The sequence below is a fragment of the Rhinoderma darwinii genome, chromosome 1, assembly GCF_050947455.1.
Source record: "Rhinoderma darwinii isolate aRhiDar2 chromosome 1, aRhiDar2.hap1, whole genome shotgun sequence".
Classification (NCBI taxonomy): domain Eukaryota; kingdom Metazoa; phylum Chordata; class Amphibia; order Anura; family Rhinodermatidae; genus Rhinoderma; species Rhinoderma darwinii.
In genome coordinates, this window is record NC_134687.1 from 660,547,691 (window position 1) to 660,571,592 (window position 23,902).

Consider the following 23,902-nt stretch of genomic DNA (forward strand, 5'->3'; position numbering starts at 1 on the left):
ACGATGGTTCACCTGACATCTAGAGTGCATGACCGGCTTTAGACTAGTAGATCACAAACGAAGAACTTCTGCAGGACGCCGATAATGGCTGCAAATCATTTAAGAAAAAATAGTGTCCTCAAAACTCATATAAAGGGATTAGTAAAGGGTAGAGACTAAAAACTAACTTTAATAATCACCATTTAAGAAGGTTTATATAGACTCCTAAAACAGACCGAAAACAAGAGAAGTTACTGATCGTTACAACCTTCCCATACATTCTGTGTTATATAGTTAATAAGGATGGAAAAACTCACAAGTCCATCAAGTCCGACCTATAATCCGACCGTGTCGATCCAGAGGAAGATAAAACCCCCCTTGAGGTGGATGATAATTGTCTCATTAGGGGAAAACTCCTCCCCCGACTCCAAGTCTGGAAATCACAATAACTCTCTGGATCACCGTCCCATCTCCAGAATCTAGTACCATAACTTGTAATATTAAAGAGAACCTCTGGTTATACTGACATTATATAGGAAACTATTATACTGCCGGAGTGTGCCGATAATCGTCTTTTCTAAACAACTTTTTTTGTAAGGAACTCTCGACATAGAGGCGTCCTGTATCCCGCCACTTTCATGTGTATCCTCATTCACAGGACGCAGATACAGTTAAATACTATGGTGGAGCAGGGAGCCGTTGGTGTCCCGCCATTCACTCTGGTAGGTCACAGTCTACTTCTGGCCTGTGACGTACATTGTGGAGGAACATCGACACTGGTAGTGAGGACCTCAACATTGTAATCTCGGCTCTGAACAGTAAACATAGAAGTGTAGAGAGAAGTGTCTGATATATAGACAGATATACATTAGTCATGTATTCAGTCACTGTGTGTTTCCTACAGATGGATCCAGTAGGAGAAATCCACCAGAGAGAAGTCCCAGTCCTCTGTATTCCCAGGACTGTCCAGAGGAAAATCACAATGTCCCAGAGAATCATCAGGTAGATGAAGCTGAGCCCTATACCACATCTATATAGGGGGCTGTGGAGCTTTTTGGTCCTGCGGTCATAGATGGGGTCATAGATATTGGTGGTTTCTTATGTTGATCTGTTAGATTCTTCGCACTCTCTGCTGTATTGTACTGAATTGTTACATATGTGAAATCAGGGGAAAGATCTGACTAATAATAAAGCGGAGGATAAAGCAGAAGAAGAGCCGGTGAGGGGCGATCAACCGTGTAAGAGTGAAGTGGAGGAGGAAATTCCAGGAGGTGTTACCAGAGGTCAGTAGTAATGAATTTAGAAAGTGAATTGGGAGGTTTGGTAAGGTGGGGTTCCTCCTTAGTTCTACATTACAGTAACACGTCAGACAATGTGTTATACATAGTGCAGGACCTGAGGGAGCTGTGACTGCACATAGAAGTTCTCTACAAGGTGATCTATGACTCCGGGATCTTAGAGAACTCAGTTTAACCTCTTAAACACCACATCAATGCTGATAGGGGCTCATGGGGTCACAGCACATTTTTTGTGTTGTCCATGTTACATAAAAGTGAAATATAATCCAACAAAATGCAAAGTCGTCCCATGGTATGTCTCCCTCTCCTTGTATGTGTAATACAACTGTCCCCCTCCCCTCCACTTGTCTCTATGGAGATCCCTTTCATAGTCTATGCAGAGGATCCCCCGTTATGATGCCCATACAATGTATGACTCACATCCCAGGAGCTCTGTAGATTGTACGAACAGCTGACTATGAAGAAGATGATAGTTACGATACCCATACAGACAAAGCGGGAGGATGTGGGAGGGTGAGAAGATTTACAAGCCAGGAGCTCTGTAGAAAGCATAAGTGTATCAGAAATAATCTACAGATTTCACCTCCGAGAAAGAAGCTGTTATAGCATAGACCGAAAGAGAGGGAAGTCCAGATTGGAGAGGCTGCAGTACAGGAAACATAGGCTCTGGATGCTGAGGAGCCTGTGTACGGGAGCGCGCCTGAGGTGTGCTGGGAAGATTGGGAGTGCGCCTGAGGTGTGCTGGGAAGATTGGAAGTGCGCCTGAGGTGTGTCGGGAAGATTGGGAGCGCGCCTAAGGTGTGCTGGGAAGATTGGGAGCGCGCCTGAGGTGTGCTGGGAAGATTGGTAGCGCGCCTGAGGTGTGCTGGGAAGATTGGGAGCGCGCCTGAGGTGTGCTGGGAAGATTGGGAGTGCGCCTGAGGTATGCTGGGAAGATTGGGAGCGCGCCTGAGGTGTGATGGGATGATTGGGAGCGCGCCTGAGGTGTGCTGGGAAGATTGGGAGCGCAGGACACAGCCACTGCTATCCAGTGGATTTAAAAGTGCAGAGCAGCAGGAAAATAATTTTTGAACATCCTTTTATTTTTCTAGGACGTTACAAGGCTTATAAGTTTAGCAGCAATTTCTCACATTTTCCAAAAAAATTCAAAAGCCTGTGTTTTTTTTTTAGGGTTCAGTTCTGAAGTGGCTTTGAGGGGGCCCATATATTAGAAACCCCCATAAATCACCCCATTTAAAATCTGCTCCTCTAAAAGTATTCAAAACAGCAGGTTCTTAACCATTTAGGCGTTTCACAGGAATGAAAGCAAAGTGAAGGTGACATTTCAAAATTGTATTTTTATTTTTTTAATTAAATGTTAATGCTTTTTTGGATTTTGCGGCTTTCTTTTTATTAGATTATATTTTAGGCACTATGTCAGGTTTAAAGAGGTCTTGTGGTGCCAAAACATAGGAAAACCACAAAAATACACCATTTTGGAAACTACACCTCACAAGAAATTAAGACCTTAATCTAGGGGTGCAGTGAGCATTTTGACCCTACGGGTATTTCATAGATTTTATTAGAATTGGGCAGTGAAAATGAAAAATATTTTTTCTTACTAATAAGACGTAGTTTTAGTTCAAATTGTTTTCATTTCCACAAGGAATAAAAGGAGAAAAAGAACCTCAACGTTCGTAAAGCAATTTCTCCCGAGTACGACAACACCCCATATGTGCTCATAAACTGCTGTTTGGGCAGACTGTAGGGCTTAGAAAGGAAGGCGTGCCATTTGGATTTTGGAATGTAGATTTTGCTGGATTGGTTTCTTGGCGCCATGTCATATTTGCAGAGCCCCTGTAGTACCAGTACAGTGGAAGCCCCCCAAAAGTGACTCCATTTGGGATACTACACCCCTTGAGGAATTCATCTAGGGGTATAGCGAGAATTTTGACCCCAAAGGTTATTTTTGCTGAATTAATTAGTATTAAGATTATAGTTTTAGATCAGTTTTTGGAGCGTGGATTTTGCTTGGTAGTGCCCTTTTTTGGGACTTTTTCTCCTTTTGTAATTTGGGAAATTTTGCAGGAAAAGTGTTGCCCTGGTATAATACGGGCGCCCTCGCTACCGGTAGATGTACTATGGCCCTCCCCTTCCTGGTCCTGAAATACTAGGGCCTTGATAACCACTTCTAGAAACTGAAGGAATGTTCCCCTCCGGCCTGCACATCACAATGTTTTTTCAGCACCGCCTTACTAGTGCCATAACTTTTTATTTTTTCTATTCACGTAACCGTATCGGGGCCTTTTTGTGCGGGACGATCTGTAGTTTTTATTGGTTCCATTTTCTGAGAGGCTAGGGACCAAAAAACAATTTTCCTTATTTATTTTTCTTTATGGTGGTTGCTGTGCAGTATAAATGACGTTAACTTTTTTTCGCGGGTCAGTACGTTTACGGCGTTACAAAATTGATATAGTTTTTTATGTTTTGCTACAGGAAGGAATGTTCCTCCACATCAAGCTGTTTTTTACTCTACGCATTTCTAGAGCCATAACTTTTTTATTTTTCGGTTGTTATAGATGTGTGAGGGCTTGTTTTTAGCGGGACAAGATGTAGATTTTATTGGTACCATTTTCGGTCACATGCAACTTTTTGATCACTTTTTATAAAAAAATTTGCCAGAGGAATTTTATCAAAAACATTATGGAATCTTTTTTTTTTTGTTTTGTTTTTTTTCCAGTATTCACCGTGCGCCATAAATTACATGTTAACTTTATTCTGTGGGGTCGATACGATTACGGCAATACCAAATAGCTTTTTTTAAGTATTCCAGCTTTTGCACAATAAAATCACTTTTTAAAAAGAAACAAAAAAAAAGCCATTTGTTTTCTGTGCCGCCATATTCTAAGATCCATAACTTTTTTTATTTTTGCGTCGACAAAGCTGTGTCAGGGCATTTTTTTGCAGGACTGGCTGACATTTATATTGGTTCTATTTTGGGGTAAATATGAGTTTTTCGTCAATATTTAGGAGGAGATGTGACTTACAAACAACGATTCTGGTGTTATATTTTTCATATTGTTTTTTTTTTGTTGTGCGTTCACCGTGTGGGATAAATTACATAATAGTTTTATAGTTTGGGTCCTTAACCTCTTCCCGCCCTGCTCCGCAATAGTACGTCCTGCAGAGGGGTTAGTTCCCGCATCAGGACGTACTATTGCGGAGTAGTTCCCGGCGCACACTGTCCTAACGGAAAGTGTCCGGGAACTGGGAGGTCAGCTGTCCCCAACAGCTGACACTCCAGCCTTGCCGGTCAGCGGACCATCGCCGCTGATTTCGGCAAATAACCCCATAAATGCGGCGAAGGATTGCCGTCGCCGCATTTAAGTGGTTTGAAGCACATTGGCAGCCCCCACGAAGTGATCGTGGGGGCTACCGATGCTTGTCGTGGCAATCGGAGGTCAGACAATGCCGCTCCTCCGAGACTTCCTGTCAGAGTGACTGTCACGTCACAATGACCGTTAGAATGCATTACACTACGTAGGTAGTGTAATGTATGCCAGCAGCGATCAAAGCTGCAAGTCTAAATGTCCCCTAGTGGGACAAGTGAAGAAAATAAATAAAAATGTTTTAAAAAAAAAGTGTAAAAATAAGTTATATAAACAAACACTGCATTTTTTTTTCCTATAATAAGTCTTTCATTATAGGAAAAAAATGAACACGTTAAAGAAAGTACACATATCTGGTATCGCCCACCGCGTTCGTAACGACCCCAACTATAAAACTTAATGTTTCTTTTTCCCACACGATGAACACCCCAAAAAAAACCAATAAAAAACTACACCAGAATCGCTATTTTTTGGTCACCACCCCTCCCAAAATAGAGAATAAAAAGTGATCAAAAAGTCGCATGTACCCGAAAATAATACCGATAAAAACTACAACCTGTCCCGCAAAAAACAAGCCCTTACACCGCTTTTTTGACTGAAAAATAAAAAAGTTACGGCTCTCAGAATATTGTGACACAGAAAATAAATTATTTTATAAAAAAGTGATTTTATTGCGCAAACGCTGCAAAACATAGAAAAACCTATATACATCTGGTATCGCCGTAATCGTACCGACCTGCAGAATAAAGTAAAATTGTAATTTATAGTGCACGGTGAAAGCCGCAAAAAAATAAACTAAAAAACATTGTCAGAATTGCTTGTTTTTGGTCACCCGGCTTGCAAAAATTTTTAATAAAAAGTTATTAAAAAAAATCGCATGTACCCCAAAATGGCACCAATGAAAAGTACAGATTGTCCCGCAACAAATAAGCCCTCACACAGCTCCGGTGGTGAAAAAATAAAGAAGTTCTGGCTCCCAGGAATATGGCGATGCAAAATGTGCAGAGTGTTCCAAATAGGGTAACATCCAACACCATTTATCAGTGCGACACCGGCCACACATCTATGAATTATTATTTATTTACCGCATTATTATACCCTCTTATTATGCCCTGATGTTCTCCGCACAGATTACATACGCCCCCACATTATAAACTGAAATACCAGCAAAACCCCAAACAGAAAAACTACCAAGCAAAATCTGCGCTACAAAAGCAAAATGGCGTCCCTCCCTTCTGAGCCCTGCAGCGTGCCCAAACAGCAGTTTGCGTCCACATATATGACATCGCCATACCCGGGAGAACCCGCTTAACGTTTTATGAGGTATTTGTCTTCAGTGGCACAAACTGGGCACAACATATTATGCACTAAAATGGCACATCAGTGCAAAATTGCAATATTCACACCATCCGCTGTGCATTAACCCCTTTGCGCACTTTGACTTAATAGCACGTCATGGTGCGGGGGTTAATGTATGGAGCGGGCTCACGTGCTGAGCCCGCTCCATACGCTGCGGGTGTCGGCTGTGTATTACAGCTGACACCCGGGACTAACAAACAGGAATAGTGATCGCGTTGTTACAGGAGTTTGTAAAAATAACAATATACTGCAATACATTAGTATTGCAGCATATTGTACCCGCGGATCCAATGATCGCTGGTACAAGTCCCCTAAGCGGACTAATAAAATGTGTAGAAGAATTATAGTTATTAGTAGTGAGAGAAAAAAGTTTTAAAAAAAACCTTTTCCCATTTTTCTTCTAAAGTAATGTAAAAAAATAAACAGAATTGATATCGCTACGTCCGTAAAAGGCCGAACTATTACAATATACCATTATTTAACTCGCACGGTGAACACCGTAAAAAACTTAAATAATTTAAACCGCCAAAATCGCTGTCGTTTTCGTTTTTACTGCACGGCGAAAGCTGTAAAAACGAAAACCCCAAAAATTGGAATCAGATTTTTTTCCTATAGTACTATATTTTCCTATTTTTTTTTAGTTTCCCAGTACTTTTTATGGCACTTTAAATGGTATCAATAGAAACTACAATTCCTCCCGCAGGAAATAAGCCCTCACACCGCTCTACTGACGGAAAAAGAAAAAAGTTATGGCTCTTGGAAGGCGGGTAGTGAAAAACAAAAATAAGAAAGCAAAAAATGGATCAGTCCTGAAAGGGTTAATTCATTTCTAATGAAAAAAATGTATGACCACATGTGGGGTATTTCCGTACTCGGGAGAAATTGCTTTATAAAAATTGGTTGTTTATTTCTCCTTTATCCCTTGTGAAAATGAGAAAATGCAACATTTTATTGGAAAAAAATTGTGATATTAATTTTCTCCGCCTATTTCTAATAAATTCTGCAAAAGACCCGTGGAGTCTAAATGCTCACTATACCCCTAGAAAAATTCCTTGAGGGGGGTTTCCAAAATGGGGTAACTTGGGGGGCTTTCACTGTTTTGGTCCCTCCAGGGCGTTGCAAAGGCGGCATGGCGCCGAAAAGCAATCCAGCAAAATCCGTGCTCCAAAATCCAAATGGCGCTACTTCCCTTCTGAGCGCTGCCATGGGTCCAATCAGCAGTTTATTACCGCATATGGGATATTGCCGTAATCAGCAGAAAATGCTTTACAAATGTTGTGGTTCTTATTTTCCTTTATTCCTTGTAAAATTTTACAATTTATATGTTTTTTCAGAAAAAAAGTTGATTTTCATTTTCACTGCCTAATTCCACTAAATTCTGCAAAAAAACCTGTGTGGTAAAAATGCTAACAGTACCCCTAGATAAATTCCTTGAGAGGTGTCGTTTCCAAAACGGGGTCACATTTGGGGGGTTTCCCCTGTTTTGGTCCCTCCAGGGGGTTGCAAACGCGACATGGCACCGAAAACGAATCCAGCAAAATCCGTGCTCCAAAATCCAAATGGCACTCCTTCCCTTCTGAGCCCTGCTGTGGGTCCAATCGGCAGTTTATTACCACATATGGGATATTGCCCTAATCGGGAGACATTGCTTTACATATGTTGGGGTGCATTTTCTTTATTTCTTGTAAATATTAAAAATTTCAGTTTTTTCAGAAAAAAGTAGATTTTCATTTTTACAGACTAATTCTAATAAATTTAGCGAAAAACCTGTGCGGTCAAATTGCTAACTATACACCTAGATAAATTCCTTGAGGGGTGTAGTTTCCAAAATGGGGTAACTTTTGGGGTGTTTCCACTGTTTTGGCACCACAAGACCTCTTCAAACCTGACATGGTGCCTAAAATATATTCTAAAAAAAAGGAGGCCCAAAATCCACTAGGTGCTCCTTTGCTTCTGAGGCCGGTATTTCAGTCCATTATCACACTAGAGCCAGATGTGGGATATTTCTAAAAACTGCAGAATCTGGGCAATAAATATTGAGTTGCATTTCTCTGTTAAAACCTTCTGTGTTACAAAAAAAAATGTATTAGGCCTCATGCACACGACCGTATTTTTTCCCACCCGTATATACTGGCGTAAATACGGGTCCGGTGTCACACGTATTCGACCTGTTTTGCACCAGTATTTACGGACCCGTGCCCGTAAATATGGGCCCGGTGTCACCCGTATTCCACCCGTATTTACGGGCACGTTTTTGGCTGCAAAATAGCACTGCACTAATCGGTAGCCCTTCTCTCTATCAGTGCAGGATAGAGAGAAGGTACAGCCCTTTCTGTAATAAAAGTTAAAGAAATTCATACTTACCGGCCGTTGTCTTGGTGACGTGTCCCTCTCTTCACATCCAGCCCGACATCCCTGGATGACGCGGCAGTCCATGTGACCGCTGCAGCCTGTGATTGTCTGCAGCGGTCACATGGGCTTAAACTTCATCCAGGGATGTCCGGCCGGTTATCGAGAGGGACGCGTCATCAAGGCAACGGCCGGGAGACCGGACTGGAGGAAGCAGGAAGTTCTCTAAGTATGAAAGTTTTTTTTTTTTTGTTTTTTTTACAGGGTGCTCTATATTCTGATCGGAATTCACTGACCAGGGTGCTGAAAGAGTTACTGCCGATCAGTTAACTCTTTCAGCACCCTGGACAGTGACTATTTACTGACGTCGCCTAGCAACGCTGCTGTAATGACGGGTGCACACACACGTAGCCACCCGTCATTACGGGAGCTCCATAGACTTCTATGGGCTGCCCGTGCCGTTATTACGGCCTGAAATAGGACATGTTCTACCTTTTTCAACGGCACGGGCACCTTCACGTAAGAAAACTGGAAGGTACCCGTGGCCAATAGAAGTCTATGAGCCCGTTCTTACGGGTCGTAATTACGACCCGTAATAACGGGAGTTTTTACGGTCGTGTGCATGAGGCCTTAGAAATGAATTTCGGCAAAAAAAATAAAATGTGTATATTTCACCTCTACTTTGCTTTAATTCCTGTGAAACGCCTAAAGGGTTAAAACACTTTCTGAATGCTGATTTGAATACCTTGAGGGGTGCAGTTTTTAAAATGGGGTGACTTTTGGGGATTTTCTAATATATAAGGCCCTCATAGCCACCTCAGAACTGAACTGGTCCCTGAAAAAATTTTGAAATTTCCTTTAAAATATGAGAAATTTCTGCTAAAGTTCTAAGCCTTGTAATGTCCTAGAAAAATAAAATGATGCTCAAAAAAACGATGCAAACATAAAGTAGACATGTGGGAAATGTTAACTAGTAAATATTTTGTGTGGTATTACTATCTGTTTTACAAGCAGATACGTTTAAATTTAGAAAAATGCTAATTATTGCAAATTTTTTCTAAATTGTGGTGTTTTTCAGAAATACCAAAATTATCTACATAATTTTTTCACTAACATAAAGTACAACATGTCACGAGAAAACAATCCCCGAATCGCTTGGATAGGTAAAAGCATTCCAATGTTATTACCACATAAAGGAACACATGTCAGATTTGAAAAAATCGGCTGGGTCCTGAAGGCCAAAACAGGCTGCGTCCTGAAGGGGTTAAGGATGCGACCGTACCAATTTATATATTTTTTTTTTTACAATTATGGGATTAAAGGCTATTTTGGGTTTTTAACGTGAAACTTTTTTTAATATTATACAACATATTTTTTTTTTTTTTTTTTATTACGGTTTCAATTTCAACAAGGAGAAAAAAAGAATAAATAAACACATTTGCACTTCGTAATCCGTTCCAACAACACCAATTCCATACATTGTCAGCAAGTTGGCGTACAATCCTGATGAATTACCGTACAAATGCATCAGAAAAAACAAACAAACAAAACCAACTTTTACAGCTGAAATGTAATAAGTTTAGAGAGAACCACTGTATTACCTTCTTCAAAACCATGTAAAACCTATACCAGAGAGTGTGCCCACCCGTACAGAGACCGCGGTGCCGTCCCACAAACCATCAGGTCATCCTAAACCCCAGTAAAAATTATACAGGACTATTCAAAAATACAGAACGTCAAAATCAGAGGATGGGAAAGTGAACATGTAGCCTCAAAAATACCCCCCGAAGACACCAGCACCCATGTCACGGGGGAAGGGGGGGAGCCTCGGACTACCTGTATTCAGACCATAAAGCCCAATGCACGCAAAATCTGTTAAACGTATTTAGACGTACAGCTACCATCTTCTCCATAACATAAGCAAATTGCACTAAATTAATTAGCTCCGCTATTGTAATCGGATCGGGGGACTTCCAAGACCTAGCTAATCAATAGCCTAGCAGCCAGGATAACATGGCCAACAACCCACCGGAGCTCCGTAGGGATGTCAGCAATGCAAATAAAACATAGTGCCAAACCAGGGGATGGGGAAACCTTGAACTGTACGATAGAAGAGATGAATGTGAAAGTTGCTTTCCAAAAATGGAATACTAGAGGGCAGGTCCACCACACATGCATATAACTACCTATCATACCACAACCCCTCCAACGAGTTAGCTATCTTACCCGCCCAGTAGATCATAGGTTTTGAATATTTTTCTAGTAATTTAGAGACTTTAGAAAGTAATGGGATATAATTCTTCGTGAAGAGGGCTGAACTAGGGCTAGTAATGGACACTTCCAGGTATGTAATCTGATCCTTTTTCCATTCATAGGGAAATTGCGCACTCAGATCAGCTTTAGTGGTAGGATCTATGCCTATACTCAATATTTGGGACTAAGCCGGATTAACTTTATAATACGATACCTTACCAAACTCTGAAATAGCATTCTGAACCGAAGTTAACCCCTTAGTGACCAGGCCTCAAAGTGCCTTAATGACCATGCCAGATTTTGGAAATCTGGCATGTGTAACATATCAGATAATATCTCTGCAATAGTTTTGCATATCCAAGTATGTCTGACATTGTTTTTTCCTCCCATGTTGTACTTTATTTAGGTGGTAAAAGTAGACGGATACAATTTGCGTAAATTAATTAAAAATGACAACAATTTATGAAATTTTGAACAAAATTTACCTTTTCCTTATTTTGAACTGCAATATGTCACATTTATACATACATACTGCACACTTTTTTTTATTAAATATATATTTAGATCTCTCTACTGTGTTTTAGCAGCAGTTTAGAAAACTTTTTTTTAGCAATTTAGTAGATTTACAACTGTTCTAATAATTTTATACATTTAGAAGTACATTTTTTTTTTCCTGCACCAAGCCAAGTTTTCAGTGGCTCATAGGTGTCAGAATGTTGGAAACCACCAAAAATGACCCCATTTTTAAAACTGCACCCCTTAAGGTATTTTTAAGGGGTGTTGTAAGTATTTTGACCCCACAGTTTTTTTGTAAGAATTCATGCAATGCAGGTGCAGAATATTATTTTCTAATTTTGTCCCCAAATGTATCATTTTAAAGACCGATTTCTTTGTAAAGCGAACATAAGAATGAGGAAACACACCCCAAAGTCTATCACCCTGTTTCTCCTGTGTTCAAAAATACCCCAATTGTGGCCCTAATGTGCTGCCTGGATACACGCCAGGGCCCAATAGGAAGGGAGCACCCGGTGACTTTCAGGACACATATTTTGCTTGAAAATGTTCTGGGCCCCACTGCACATTTGGAGAGGCTTTGAGCTGCCAGAACGATAGAAATCCCCCATAAATTACCCCATTTAGAAAACTAAACCCCTTAAGGTATTTATCTAGGGGTGTAGAGATACACAACGCAAAAATTTAAAAAGAAGGAATTAATGGGAATTCTGCGATAATATGGCTATATATTGTTTTATGGACATTTTTAATACATTTTCAAATGAAGTGATAGAACAATATATCTGTGTAAATCGGCTGCTGTGTTAGAAATATATTGCATTCTTATCTTGGGGGGCCATACAGAAGATAAGCGACGCTATTTTCTAATAAGAGAGGCATGTGCCTAGAAATGCATTTGACTGTCTATTTGACTGTCTTGCTAACAAAGCAGTTTGTCCCACATTTGTATCATTCTGATGCCGTTGTGAACAGCATTCTGGTCCGATGTGTAACAAATAGCGGAAAAAATAATCTGTACTGGAGTGAAGGGCAATATATACAAATGGAGGAAAATGTATCCAACTATGTTGCAAACTCGAGTCTGTTCACTAGATAGAACACCTGCAGGGCTGTCATGTCAAGGTTTTTTTTTTTGTCAGTGACTGGTTGTACAACGTCTCTTTAGCTCCATCAACCAAAATTAGTTTCACGGTCTGAAAGAAATGTGCTCTACAACCTCTCCCAAAAGAAATAATCTGCACTTGGAAAGACCACAAACTGAAAAGAAAATATAAAGAAATTGACTCCCTAAAAAGACCCCCCCCCCATCCATTTTTTTAAATTTATTTTTTTGGTGCTAAATGCTAGTAATTTGAAACCGTGTGAAAGGTTTGAAAACAGGGGTAGTTACAAAGGCCTGGTTTTGATGGACACATGGCGCAATAAAAGCGGGTATCCCTCCTCCTGCCATGCTTGCTACATACCCGACACCATTTTTGGGGATAGTTTTGGGTCTCAGTGGAAGGAACAGTGTGTAAAATGTGGCACTCTGAAAGCGTGCGCACATCCTCCCATTCGCAGGATTGTGTAGTTATAGTGGACTCAAAAAGGAGATGCTCAATGACATATCTAGACTATACACTAAATAGCTTATTGGAACATGTCTTCTTTAAATGGACACTAACTTTTCAAACAACTTGTGGTAATCTAATAGTATACCTGATATATATCAACTTTGTAAGTTACTTACTGTTATAGTTGTGCTGTTTTATCCATGAAAATTTTATGTGAAGTTAGTGCCACTAGGTGAGAGACACATGGACGCTGCTGCTTATAGAAGTCTATGGGAAAGGAAGGGGAAAAAGGAGGGAGCAGGAGCACAAAGACACAGATGCTGTTGTCAATAAAAGTCTTTGAAGAGGAGACTGGGAGCAGAAGCAGAGAGAGTAGACATAGGCTACTGGTAAGAGTTATATGTCACCTCTGTGCTGTATTTTCCGCTACACTACTCCTTACTGCTGATGTGCTCCATGCTGCTGCAGCTTCTAAGGGTGTGATACAGAGAGATAGTAGACCAGTATGGCTCTGTGTGCAGTGTATAGAAGACATGATAGCAGTTAAACTACACCCACTACCTCGGAAAACTTAGAATTAAAGATCGAGCCTGCAGAAGGAAAACTTCTAAAAGAATGCCAGGTACAAGTCACGTAATGGCCAGAAATAGTGTTATTCCTCCTGTACACACATATGACCGATAATTCTGAAAAGTCGTCTTAAAATTAGGTTAGCTTTAAGGGTCTTTAAGAAGTTTTCAAAGTGGGTTTAAAGATGTGGTTTTTATATTGGATTAAAACAAACAGATCCATGATTATTAGAAAGAACCTATTTTAACCAGTTTCTGACTGCCCATAGATTATAAATGTCCTGGTGGTCCACATCTATCTCTGTAGGGATGTTTTAAAACATCCTGCTGAGTTTTCTCCTCTCCGACTCTCCCACTCCATCACAGTTAAATTAATCACTTATTTAATTACACAACGTCGAAGCCCTATATGTTCTGAAAAAAACAAGACCAAATAAATATAGGTTGGCAGAGAAATAGAACAATAATTTTCTATTAAATTGTCACATGACTAATACTTGAATGAGGCCACTTCATTTCATTAGGTTCACATTATCAGTACTTGATAGGACCCTCTTTCCCCTTAGTAATATCATTCCACTAAGAATTCAGGCTGTTCTATGTTCTGGAAACTTTTATTACAGATTCTGATTATTAACTTCAATCTGTCTATTCCACTGCATCCCACAGATGTTCTATAAAATTGAGATCCAGTGACTGTTCAGCCATTCGGATATGCAGACCTCATTATCATGTCCGTGAATGCAGCTTGAGATGTGTGATTTGCCTCATGACACATTATCTTGTTAAATGTAGACTGCGGGCAATATTAGACTGTCTGTAACAATATTAATTTAAGATTGTGTATGCCTCATTAGTATTTAAACAGCCAAATGTGTTGGCACAGAACAGGCTTCATTGCCAGACAAGGTTCTGCTTTTCAAAAAAAAAAAAATTATTTATTAAGTCAAACTTTGTGTAATAAATTAATAGTGGAGGACTGAGTGGATTTATTTTAAAGTGTTATACAAAGCGTTATAAGACTGGAATGGAGACAAAAGGCTTGGCTTAAACTTCTTCCTGCTTGATCCACTTCTGACTTTGGCTCAAAACACTGAATGTGTGTTTCCAGCCTAATACGAATGTTATAAATTTGTCAACTTTTCTATTGTGAAACAAAATCACATTTTTTTTAAATCCTAACAGAAAATCCCAGTAAGAACTCTGAGGGAAACTTCACGTTATTGCTAAATGATAAAGTAGAAGATGAAGATATGATGCAGCAGTCTTCAGGAGAAAACCTTGTTAGACATGAGAGAAGTCACACAGGAGAGAAGCCGTATTCATGTTCAGAATGTGGGAAATGTTTTACATCTAAACCAAGTCTTATTGTACATAAGAGAAGACACACAGGAGAGAAGCCTTATTCATGTTCAGCATGTGGGATATGTTTTACAAATAAAGCACATCTTGTTACACATCAGAGAATTCATACAGGAGAGAAGCCGTATTCATGTTCAGAATGTGGGAAATGTTTTACATATACATCACATCTTGTTATACATAAAAGAAGTCACACAGGAGAGAAGCAGTATTCGTGTTCAGAATGTGGGAAATGTTTTATACGTAAGTCACATCTTGTTACACATGAGAGAATTCACGCAGGAGAGAAGCCGTATTCATGTTCAGAATCTGGGAAATTTTTTACATCTAAATCAGATCTTGTTACACATGAGAGAAGTCACACAGGAGAGAAGCTGTATTCATGTTCAGAATGTTGGAAATGTTGTTTTGCAGATAAACGAAGTCTAATTGTACATAAGAGAAGTCACACAGGAGAGAAGCCGTATTCATGTTCAGAATGTGAGAAATGTTTTACACAAAAATCACATCTTGTTACACATGAGAGAATTCACACAGGAGAGAAGCCGTATTCATGTTCAGAATGTGGAAAATGTTTTACAGATAAATCAGGTCTTATTAGACATAAGAGAAGTCACACAGGAGAGAAGCCGTATTCATGTTCAGAATGTGGGAAATGTTTTACACGTAAATCAAGTCTTATTGTACATAAGAGAAGTCACACAGGAGAGAAGCCGTATTCATGTTCAGAATGTGGGAAATGTTTTACATATAAATCACATCTTGTTACACATGAGAGAATTCACACAGGAGAGAAGCCGTATTCATGTTCAGAATGTGGGAAATGTTTTACAGATAAACGAAGTCTAATTGTACATAAGAGAAGTCACACAGGAGAGAAATTATATTCGTGTTCAGAATGTGGGAAATGTTTTACTACTAAAGGCATTCTTAGGGCTCATCTGAGAAACCATACAGGGGAGAAGCCATTTTGATGTTCTATATGTGGAAGATGTTTTACAAAGAAACTTACATTTTGGAACTCCGCAGAGAATTCACATGGAGTAGAAACCATAATCTCGTTTAGAATGTGGGAAATACTATAAGAGCAAAAAAAAATAAAAAATTTTCAACACATCAGATTATTCTCAAACTTTAACCACTTAATGACCAGCTTATTTTAAACCTTAATGACCAAGCCATTTTTTACGTTTTTCCATCGTCTCATTCCAAGAGCTATAACTTTTTTTTAATTTTTTTGTCGACATAGCTGTATAAGGTCTTGTTTTTTGCGGGACAAGTTGTATTTTTTAATTGCACCATTTTGAGGTACATATTTTATTAACTTTTTTGGGGTCAATAGAAGAAAAACTGAAATTTCGCCACACTCTTTCTCGTCTTAAATCTACGCCGTTTACCGTGTGGTATAAATAACACCATAACTTTATTCAGCGGGTTGTTACGATTGCAACGATACCAAATTTGTATAGTTTATGTATGTTTTACTACTTTTACACAGTAAAAACGCTTTTTTTTTCAAAATTATTTGTTTTTGTGTCTCCATATTTGAAGAGCCATAACTTTTTTTATTGTTCCGCCGATGCAGTTGTATGATGGCTTTTTTTTGCTGGAAGACTTATAGTTTTTATTGGTACCATTTTGGAGTTTTTAGTGCTTTATTAAAAAATGTTTTATTTATTTGTGTGTTTGTGTTTTACTTTTTTTTTATTTTTTAACTTTTTCTTGTCTATGGGGGCTGCCATTTTTTTTTCCATCTCTGTATGTGTCGATTAACGACACATACAGACATGGAATACGGCACATACAGCCCCATAGTGAATGCGAACGGGGCCCGTTCCATCCACTATGCTGTACGACGTCTGTGTGGGAACGGCGCATGCGTCGCTCCCACGCAGTCCAAATTGAAGGTCTTCGGCAGAGCGACGTCCGACGCCATTTTCTTGTGGACCGGAAGCCGCGGCCGGACAGTACGATTACTACTTCAGGTCACGGCTTCCGGACTGTGTTCTGAAGCAAGCACGAGGAGCGGAGGGAGCAGACGGACCGGAGGGAGCGGCAGGAGCAGGTAAGTTAGGTCTGTGTATGTACGTGTTTTAGTGTGTGATTACTACTGTATGTAAACCTACTACACTGTATTAGCTAAAAAAATGGAGCCACACAGTGTAGGAGGTTTGACCGTTCAATCCCCTCCTTTCTCCTGGCACTAGCCAGGATAAAGGAGGGGGGATGCTGTGAGCTCACTAGAGTGCGTGTGTATTCTCAAATTTTGCAGCATAAATCAATGTGGTTGCTTTACCACATGCCAATGCTGCAATTTTGGGAATTGCTCCATCTAGTGACCAGCACTGGGAAATGTTATAAATTAGAATCTAATTTATAATATTTCCTGACTCGTAAAAAAATTAGAACAGTGTTTAATCATTTATACACTAACTGTTTAACTAAAAAAAAAAAATTTTTTTTCTAGCGACACATTAAAATCAGATTCTCCGATCGCTATTATAATACACTGCAATACTTTTTTATTGCAGTGCATTACTGCATGACCTAGCAGGCATTCGCTACAGGCAGACCTGGGGGCCTTTATTAGGCCCCCGGCTGCCATCGGAGACACAGACACTCGGCGATCTTATCGCCGGGTGTCGGTGGGATGAGAGGGAGCGCCCTCCCTCTCTCCAAAACCACTCAGATGCGGTGCACGCTATTCAGCACCGCATCTGAAGGGTTGAACGGGTGAGATTGATACTTATATGGCAGCTGAGAGCAGGGAGATTTGACAGCTCCCTGCTCTGTTTATTTATCCTCATGCAGCGCCGTAAAAAGGCTTATGCATCAGAATAAATCCCATTAGTGGCCGCCGTGAAAAGGTGTATTGGCGGTCACTAACGAGTTAAAACAGTATAAAAAGATGAAAGTGATCGAATTGAAGAAAAAGAAAACGCTAACAAAGTAACTTTCTAATTGAATAAAATAAATATTCACCAATTTATTTTCATAAAAGGAAATGTCATAAGTGCATTTATCACTGAATTAGAATCAAGGTTGGCGCCCAAAATCACGCCCACATGTGGTGGCGAATGGCCACATAGTTTTTCCTTGTAATACCTCAATATTTACCGGCTAAATCGTGTGTCCATTTGTCATCTATGTAGTTGCCGTTCCGTCTGTTCTTACCCTCAGGGTAGATTCAGATTTGCGGCAGATATGTAGCATACATTTTCTGAAACTGTAAATGGTTCCATACATCTGAGTGGGGTTGTTTCTGCAGCGCGCACATGGATTCTGAAATCACCATTCAGATGAGTGGAATAGCCGCATACCTTTCTGAAACAAAACTGCTATTTGTAAACTGGAATAACATGCAGTTTGCCTCAGAAAATCGAATGAAAAACAGCACCTCAAAGCCAAAAGTGGATCCAGCCGGAAAGACTCGTGTAAGTCCTTCATTTATATTTCCCAATTCTTTTTAATACACTCTTAGATTTGCCTAAAAAAACTGCATGTGTAATTCCATCCTTAGACAGGAACCAGGAGGAACGTGTCTTATTTAAACCTCTGACGTTTGGTTTCCCTCTGTTAGTGAAATGTGTGGTATCACCATGCCGAGATCGAGAGCGCTCTGAGGCCTTCAGAAAAGTTATGGATGTCTATGATTCAGGAAAGGGCAGTTGTCTAAAATCTCCACATGTAGATGGTTTTCTGGACAGTGGAATGATTAACATCTAATAGTTTGACGATTTTCCCTTTGAAACATGGAAATACCAGTAAACCCGCCATGGTACGGGTAAAAAAAATAAAAAGTAATGGAGGATTCTTGAATGGCCAAGTGAAAGCCTAGTTCTAATTACCATCAAGATGCTGTGGGGAGATGTAAAACTGGTTGTGCATGCTCCACATGAAAGAGTAGGAAACGTCATCTCCCATATAAGAGACTAGTAAGACCGTAAAGCCCCATTCACATTTGCACATTTTATACAGTATTTTGCATCAGTATTTATAAGACAAAACTAGGAGTCGGTCCAAAACATGGAAGGCATGCAGATCTTTCCATTATACTATTCTCTGTTTATGTTCCGCTCCCAGTTTTGGCTTACAAATACTGATGCAAAATACTGACCAAAATATGCAAGTGTAAATGAGGCCTTATAAAAGAAACGCCAGCTGGAGGTTGTTTTTGCCAAAGGTACTTGAGCCGTACAAGGAAGTGGCATATCTGTGAGGTGGTGGGGTTTTTTTGGTTAAAAAATTATTGCAAATTCAATTTATGAAGTTTTCTTTTATCTTTTTATACTGTATGAATGAATATTAAATATGAATACACATGTCAACTAGGGATGTCACGATACCAGAATTTGGACTTCGATACCGATACTTCGTTTAGTATTGCGATTTCTAAACCAATTCGTTACTTTGCCAACAATAATAAAAAAAAAAAGTTCTTCCATTTTCTGATGTGAGGCGCGTGGTGTGATGATGAATTTGACCTCCATTTGCCTCACATTAATAGTAATTAACCACATCATGTTTCTCAGTCATAATGGGTTAACATGTAAGGTACGACTTCCGGTTCCGGCGCTGGGGATGCAGGACGCGAGTGACTGAGCTCCCGCTCCCTTCCAGCCTGTAAGCTCGCAATAGTCGCTACGGCGACGATAATCAGCGGGGAAGTCACCAGCCTTGCACACAGCAACATCATCGGTGGTGCCTGTATGGACAGGTACCTCCTCAGAAGCGCGCAGAAGCCAGCCATGGAGGAATCAGCCGCGGCCGTGGTAAAGGGAGGTAAGATGGCGGCGCTTCCCGCCACTGCGACCCTGCTATACACACAGGAAGATGAGCTGCAGCACCATCAGTCCCAGCTTTCAAGCCCGGCAGAGCATGTACTGTCCGCTCTTCCAGTAGCCATTGACTATGTAACCCTGGCCCGTGAAGTAGCCAAACAGATAGCGCCAGACCTGCAAAAGGCGCTGGAAAAAACGGTGCAAGATTCTCTAAACCGCGTGCATGCGGAGCTGGCACAAGTCACTATCAGAGCTGATGAGTTAGAACAGCGTATGACGCTGTTGGAGGATGAAAATGAACGCCTGCAATCCAAACTCAAAGGGGTGCTGTCTGTTACTGCGCAGTTGGGAGACAAGGTGGAGGATCTGGAGAACCGCTCCAGGAGGAGCAACCTGCGACTGGTGGGGCTGAAAGAAGCGGTGATATCTGCTGATTTGCAGCGAGTGTGTGAGAGGACATTGCCGGAAGCCTTAGGTCTCCCCCGTCCCTGCCGGGTGGAGAGGGCGCATAGAGTGGGGCCGGACCCCAGAAACCTCCCAGCAACAGCTGACCATAATTCACATCGTCCCAGACAAGTGATCTTCAAACTGTTGGATTACAATGACAAGGTGGCACTCATGAAAGCTTTCCGCAGCAGATCGCGTCCTTTGGAAATACTGGGCATGAAAGTGCTACTATTTGAGGATTTCTCGGCGGAGGTTGCAAAACGAAGGCGGGCTTTCAGCAAGATCTGCACCGCGCTGTTCCAAGCGAGAATACGCTTTAGCCTGCAGTACCCAGCCACCCTGCGGGTGTTTCAAGAGAACGGGCGGAACAAGGTTTTCACCACTCCACAGGAAGCGGAGGACGCACTTGCGGAGCTTTGTGGGAACAGATCACAGCAAGAGGAGCGTCACAGTCCAGTACATAGTCCGCAACGCAAGTCAAGAGAAGACAAAAGGCACCGGCTAAATATGGAGCGTACCTGGGCAGAAGCCTTAATGCCCACACCTGGAAGATCCCGGGGGGGTCGAGCCGGAAATAGAGGGGACTCTCCGAAGCCGCAGAGGCGAACACGGGACCGCACCCGATCCACGTCTCCTGATTGACGGACGAAGTCCTTTTTGGCGCATTTTATTTAAGCTGTTGTGATGATGATTTTGTGGACGCTGTAGACCAATTGCAGATTCCGACCAGATACAGATAAGTTTACAGATAATCTGAAAGTTATTGAGGGGGATATTTTGCAGTCTTAAACAGCACTATGTACCGGTCAATAGTTGACCTATTGTTACAATGTTACAATGTTATCAAGGTTGAAGTATATGCATTCTGATATTTCCCTGCTTTTTCAATGCAAGATATTTGTGAGGGAGTTAGATCAGGATCTGAGATTGTCCCTGGTGGGCGGGATTGAACGGGAGTTATACAATGCCTCCCCCACGCAAGGGATTAGTGTTATCTGTTACAATGACAGACTGAGGGACATTGTGGTAGGAGATAGGGGGCACGGAGGTAGGGAAACCTTGAAGCGAAGCAAGGTTCATAGGGAAATGTGAGGATGCAATCCTAACGGACTCTAGGCTGTTAAAGTAATGATAAGGGAAGGTACATAAGGGTGCGCAGGTGACAAAGAGGTACTGAGGGGGCAAGGGCAGGTGTTACTTCCTCATGGAAGGAGCCATATAGGCAGGCTGGGGGGGAGGGGGAGGGAGGGGCGCGTTCTGGCATAACAGAAAAAAGTGAAGTCACATACACCAGTGGGTATTAAGGGAATGCTAACCCTTGCCGCAGGTGATTTTATGATTTTGTTAGGTAAGGGATGGTTGGCATTGTTGGTTCTGGCTTACAAGCCAGGGTTTGGTTATGATGTTAATGTTAATGTTTGTACATGGCTCTTGGGAAAAGACGGATCTGACTCCCTGGACTCCACACGACTTTTAGGCACTTTAGCTCATCTTAAACACGGTCCAATAACATGAAAATAGTTTCTTGGAACGTTAAAGGGCTGAGATCCCCACAGAAACGGACCAAACTTTTAAGGCACATGAAACGATTGCATCCTGATGTGGCCCTATTGCAGGAAACTCACCTAACCGAGCCGGAGTTTAAGTATTTGCAAAAGTTCTGGGTGGGTCAGGTTTTTGGCTCGTCGGCAAGGGAGGGTAAGGCGGGAGTTATAATTCTGGTACATAAAAACTTTGCGTTTACGCTGGTGTCCCAGGAACGGGATGACGAGGGCCGTTGGATCCATCTAGTGATGGAGCATGCAGGGGAAACCATCAGTATTTATAATGTGTATGGCCCAAATACGGTTAACACTGTTTTTTTTGGTCACTTGGAAACCCAACTCCAGCAGGATCGCACTAGGTTTTTGATTTTAGGGGGAGACCTTAACACTGTAAGGTCTTCAAAGGAGGATAGGAGCGCAGGGACTAGTTCGCAGAGAAATAGAGATAAGATCTTGCCCGACTTTTTAAGACACACGGCCCTAATAGATGCGTGGAGGAGTCTACACCCAGATGCGCGGGAATATACACATTTCTCTCATGTTCATCAGTCATGGTCGCGTATTGATTATTTGTTAGTTAGTGACGCAATGTCGCGACGTTTACGTGAAGCGACAATTGAAGATTTAGTTATTTCGGACCATGCTCCGGTTACCATTACATTGGCTGACACAGTAGCTAGAGGAACGGATTTTATCTGGAGGTTTCCCGCTTTTCTTGCAAAGGATGAGGGCTTTACACAGAAGCTTAAGGGGTGGTGGATGGAATTCGATGGGGATAATGTAGCGCATCGCTCGGAACCGTCATTGTATTGGCGTACAGCCAAGGCGGTAATAAGAGGGAAAATCATGCAGTATATGTCTAATCTTAAACGTAGGACGACCGAAGGATACAAGGCAGCGAGCGACAGATTACGGCGTGCGTACACAGCATTCCTACATTCGCCATCAATGCTATTGGGGGAGGAATGGAAGGAAGCCAAGCGACAGTTTGATCAATGGTTAGACAAAAGAGAGAGTATTTACCGGTCCCAATTTGATGCTGATTTAATGCGTTTCGGCAATAAGGCGGGCAAATTATTAGCGCGGTTAGCAAAGGGGAGGTATGCACCGTCACACATTTCAACACTTAAAGAATCAAACGGAACTCCTACCTCGGACCCAAAAAAAATCAATACCATATTAAGTAAATATTACCAAGCCCTTTACTCAGAAACACCCATAGATCTCCAAAAAGGGAGGGAATTTTTGGAGAAGGTGAAGTTGCCAGGGCTTACCCAGGAGCAGAATGGTCATTTGAGCGCGGAGATTACACTAGAGGAAGTTTGGAGCGCCATTAAAACATTATCTAACGGAAAGGCCCCGGGTCCGGATGGATTCACAGGGGAGTTTTTCAAATCTCTGAGAGAAGAAATCAGCCCTACCTTGGTGGCATATTATAATACTTTACTAGGAACGGGAGCTCTACCAGCAGAGGCCAAGGTAGCGCATATAAAGGTGCTACCCAAGAAGGGGAAGAATCCTCTTGACCCGGGGTCGTACCGCCCCATCTCGCTGATAGATCAAGATCAGAAATTGCTCACAAAAATTTTGGCCAATCGACTGGCTATGTATCTACCCATACTGGTGGGAAAATCTCAGGTAGGCTTTGTAAAGGGCAGGGCTGCAGTGACAAATTTACGTAAGGTATTGACGGTGCTAGAAACAGTCAGGCACGATCCCCAGCCAGGTACCAGGCCGGCACTTCTAGCGCTAGACGCAGAGAAAGCCTTTGATAACATACAATGGGAATGGCTGGGGATGGTGCTAGACAAAATGAACATTCAGGGAGATTTCCGGGTCTTCCTGAAGGGAGTCTACAATAGCCCGCAAGCACGTGTTCACTCCTCGGGGTTCCTATCAGATCCCTTCCAATTACATAAAGGAACACGGCAGGGTTGCCCCTTGTCGCCCCTGCTATTCAATCTAGCACTGGAACCTATGGCCAGATTCTTGGAGGAATCGGATATGTTCAGAGGCATTCAAGTGGGATCTTGTGCAGTGAAATTAGCCCTGTTCGCTGATGATGTCATACTTTTTATGTCAAACCCTCAGGAGCATTTAGGGAAGGTTTTTCAATTTTTGAAGGAATTTGGGCAGTGCTCGGGATACAAAGTCAATATAGCTAAGAGCGAACTGCTGGAGTTGGGCAGGCCATTGCCAAAGACCTTTTGGCAATCCTTGGGTTGCGGGATATCACCGGTGGAACACTGCATTACCTATCTGGGTATCAAAATAGGGAGGGTACCAGACACTCTGTATGGCCTAAATTATCCCCCGTTAATTAAAAAAATACAAGCGGAACTCACTAGATGGGGCCAATTGCCGTTGTCCCTCTTGGGAAGATGTCATCTGATCAAGATGGTTAGTTTTCCTAGATTGCTATACCCCTTTCAAACGCTACCTCTCTTATTGAAGCATGTGGATGTCTCGAAATTGACGGCTTCATTCACTAAATTTATATGGGCAGGAAAAAGGCCGCGCATAG

At 41.5% G+C, this 23,902-nt stretch overlaps 1 protein-coding gene across 1 annotated transcript in view; it reads left to right on the top strand.

The window, feature by feature from the left end:
* Positions 1-16,251, top strand: part of LOC142664374 (uncharacterized) — a 32,888-nt gene extending 16,637 nt beyond the window's left edge. The window contains exons 5-7 of the mRNA XM_075843445.1: positions 884-981; positions 1,148-1,262; positions 14,430-16,251. Coding sequence (XP_075699560.1) covers positions 884-981; positions 1,148-1,262; positions 14,430-15,580 — 1,364 coding nt within the window. The 3' untranslated portion in view covers positions 15,581-16,251. The remainder of the gene's footprint in view (positions 1-883; positions 982-1,147; positions 1,263-14,429) is intronic.
* Positions 16,252-23,902: the final 7,651 nt, after the last annotated feature.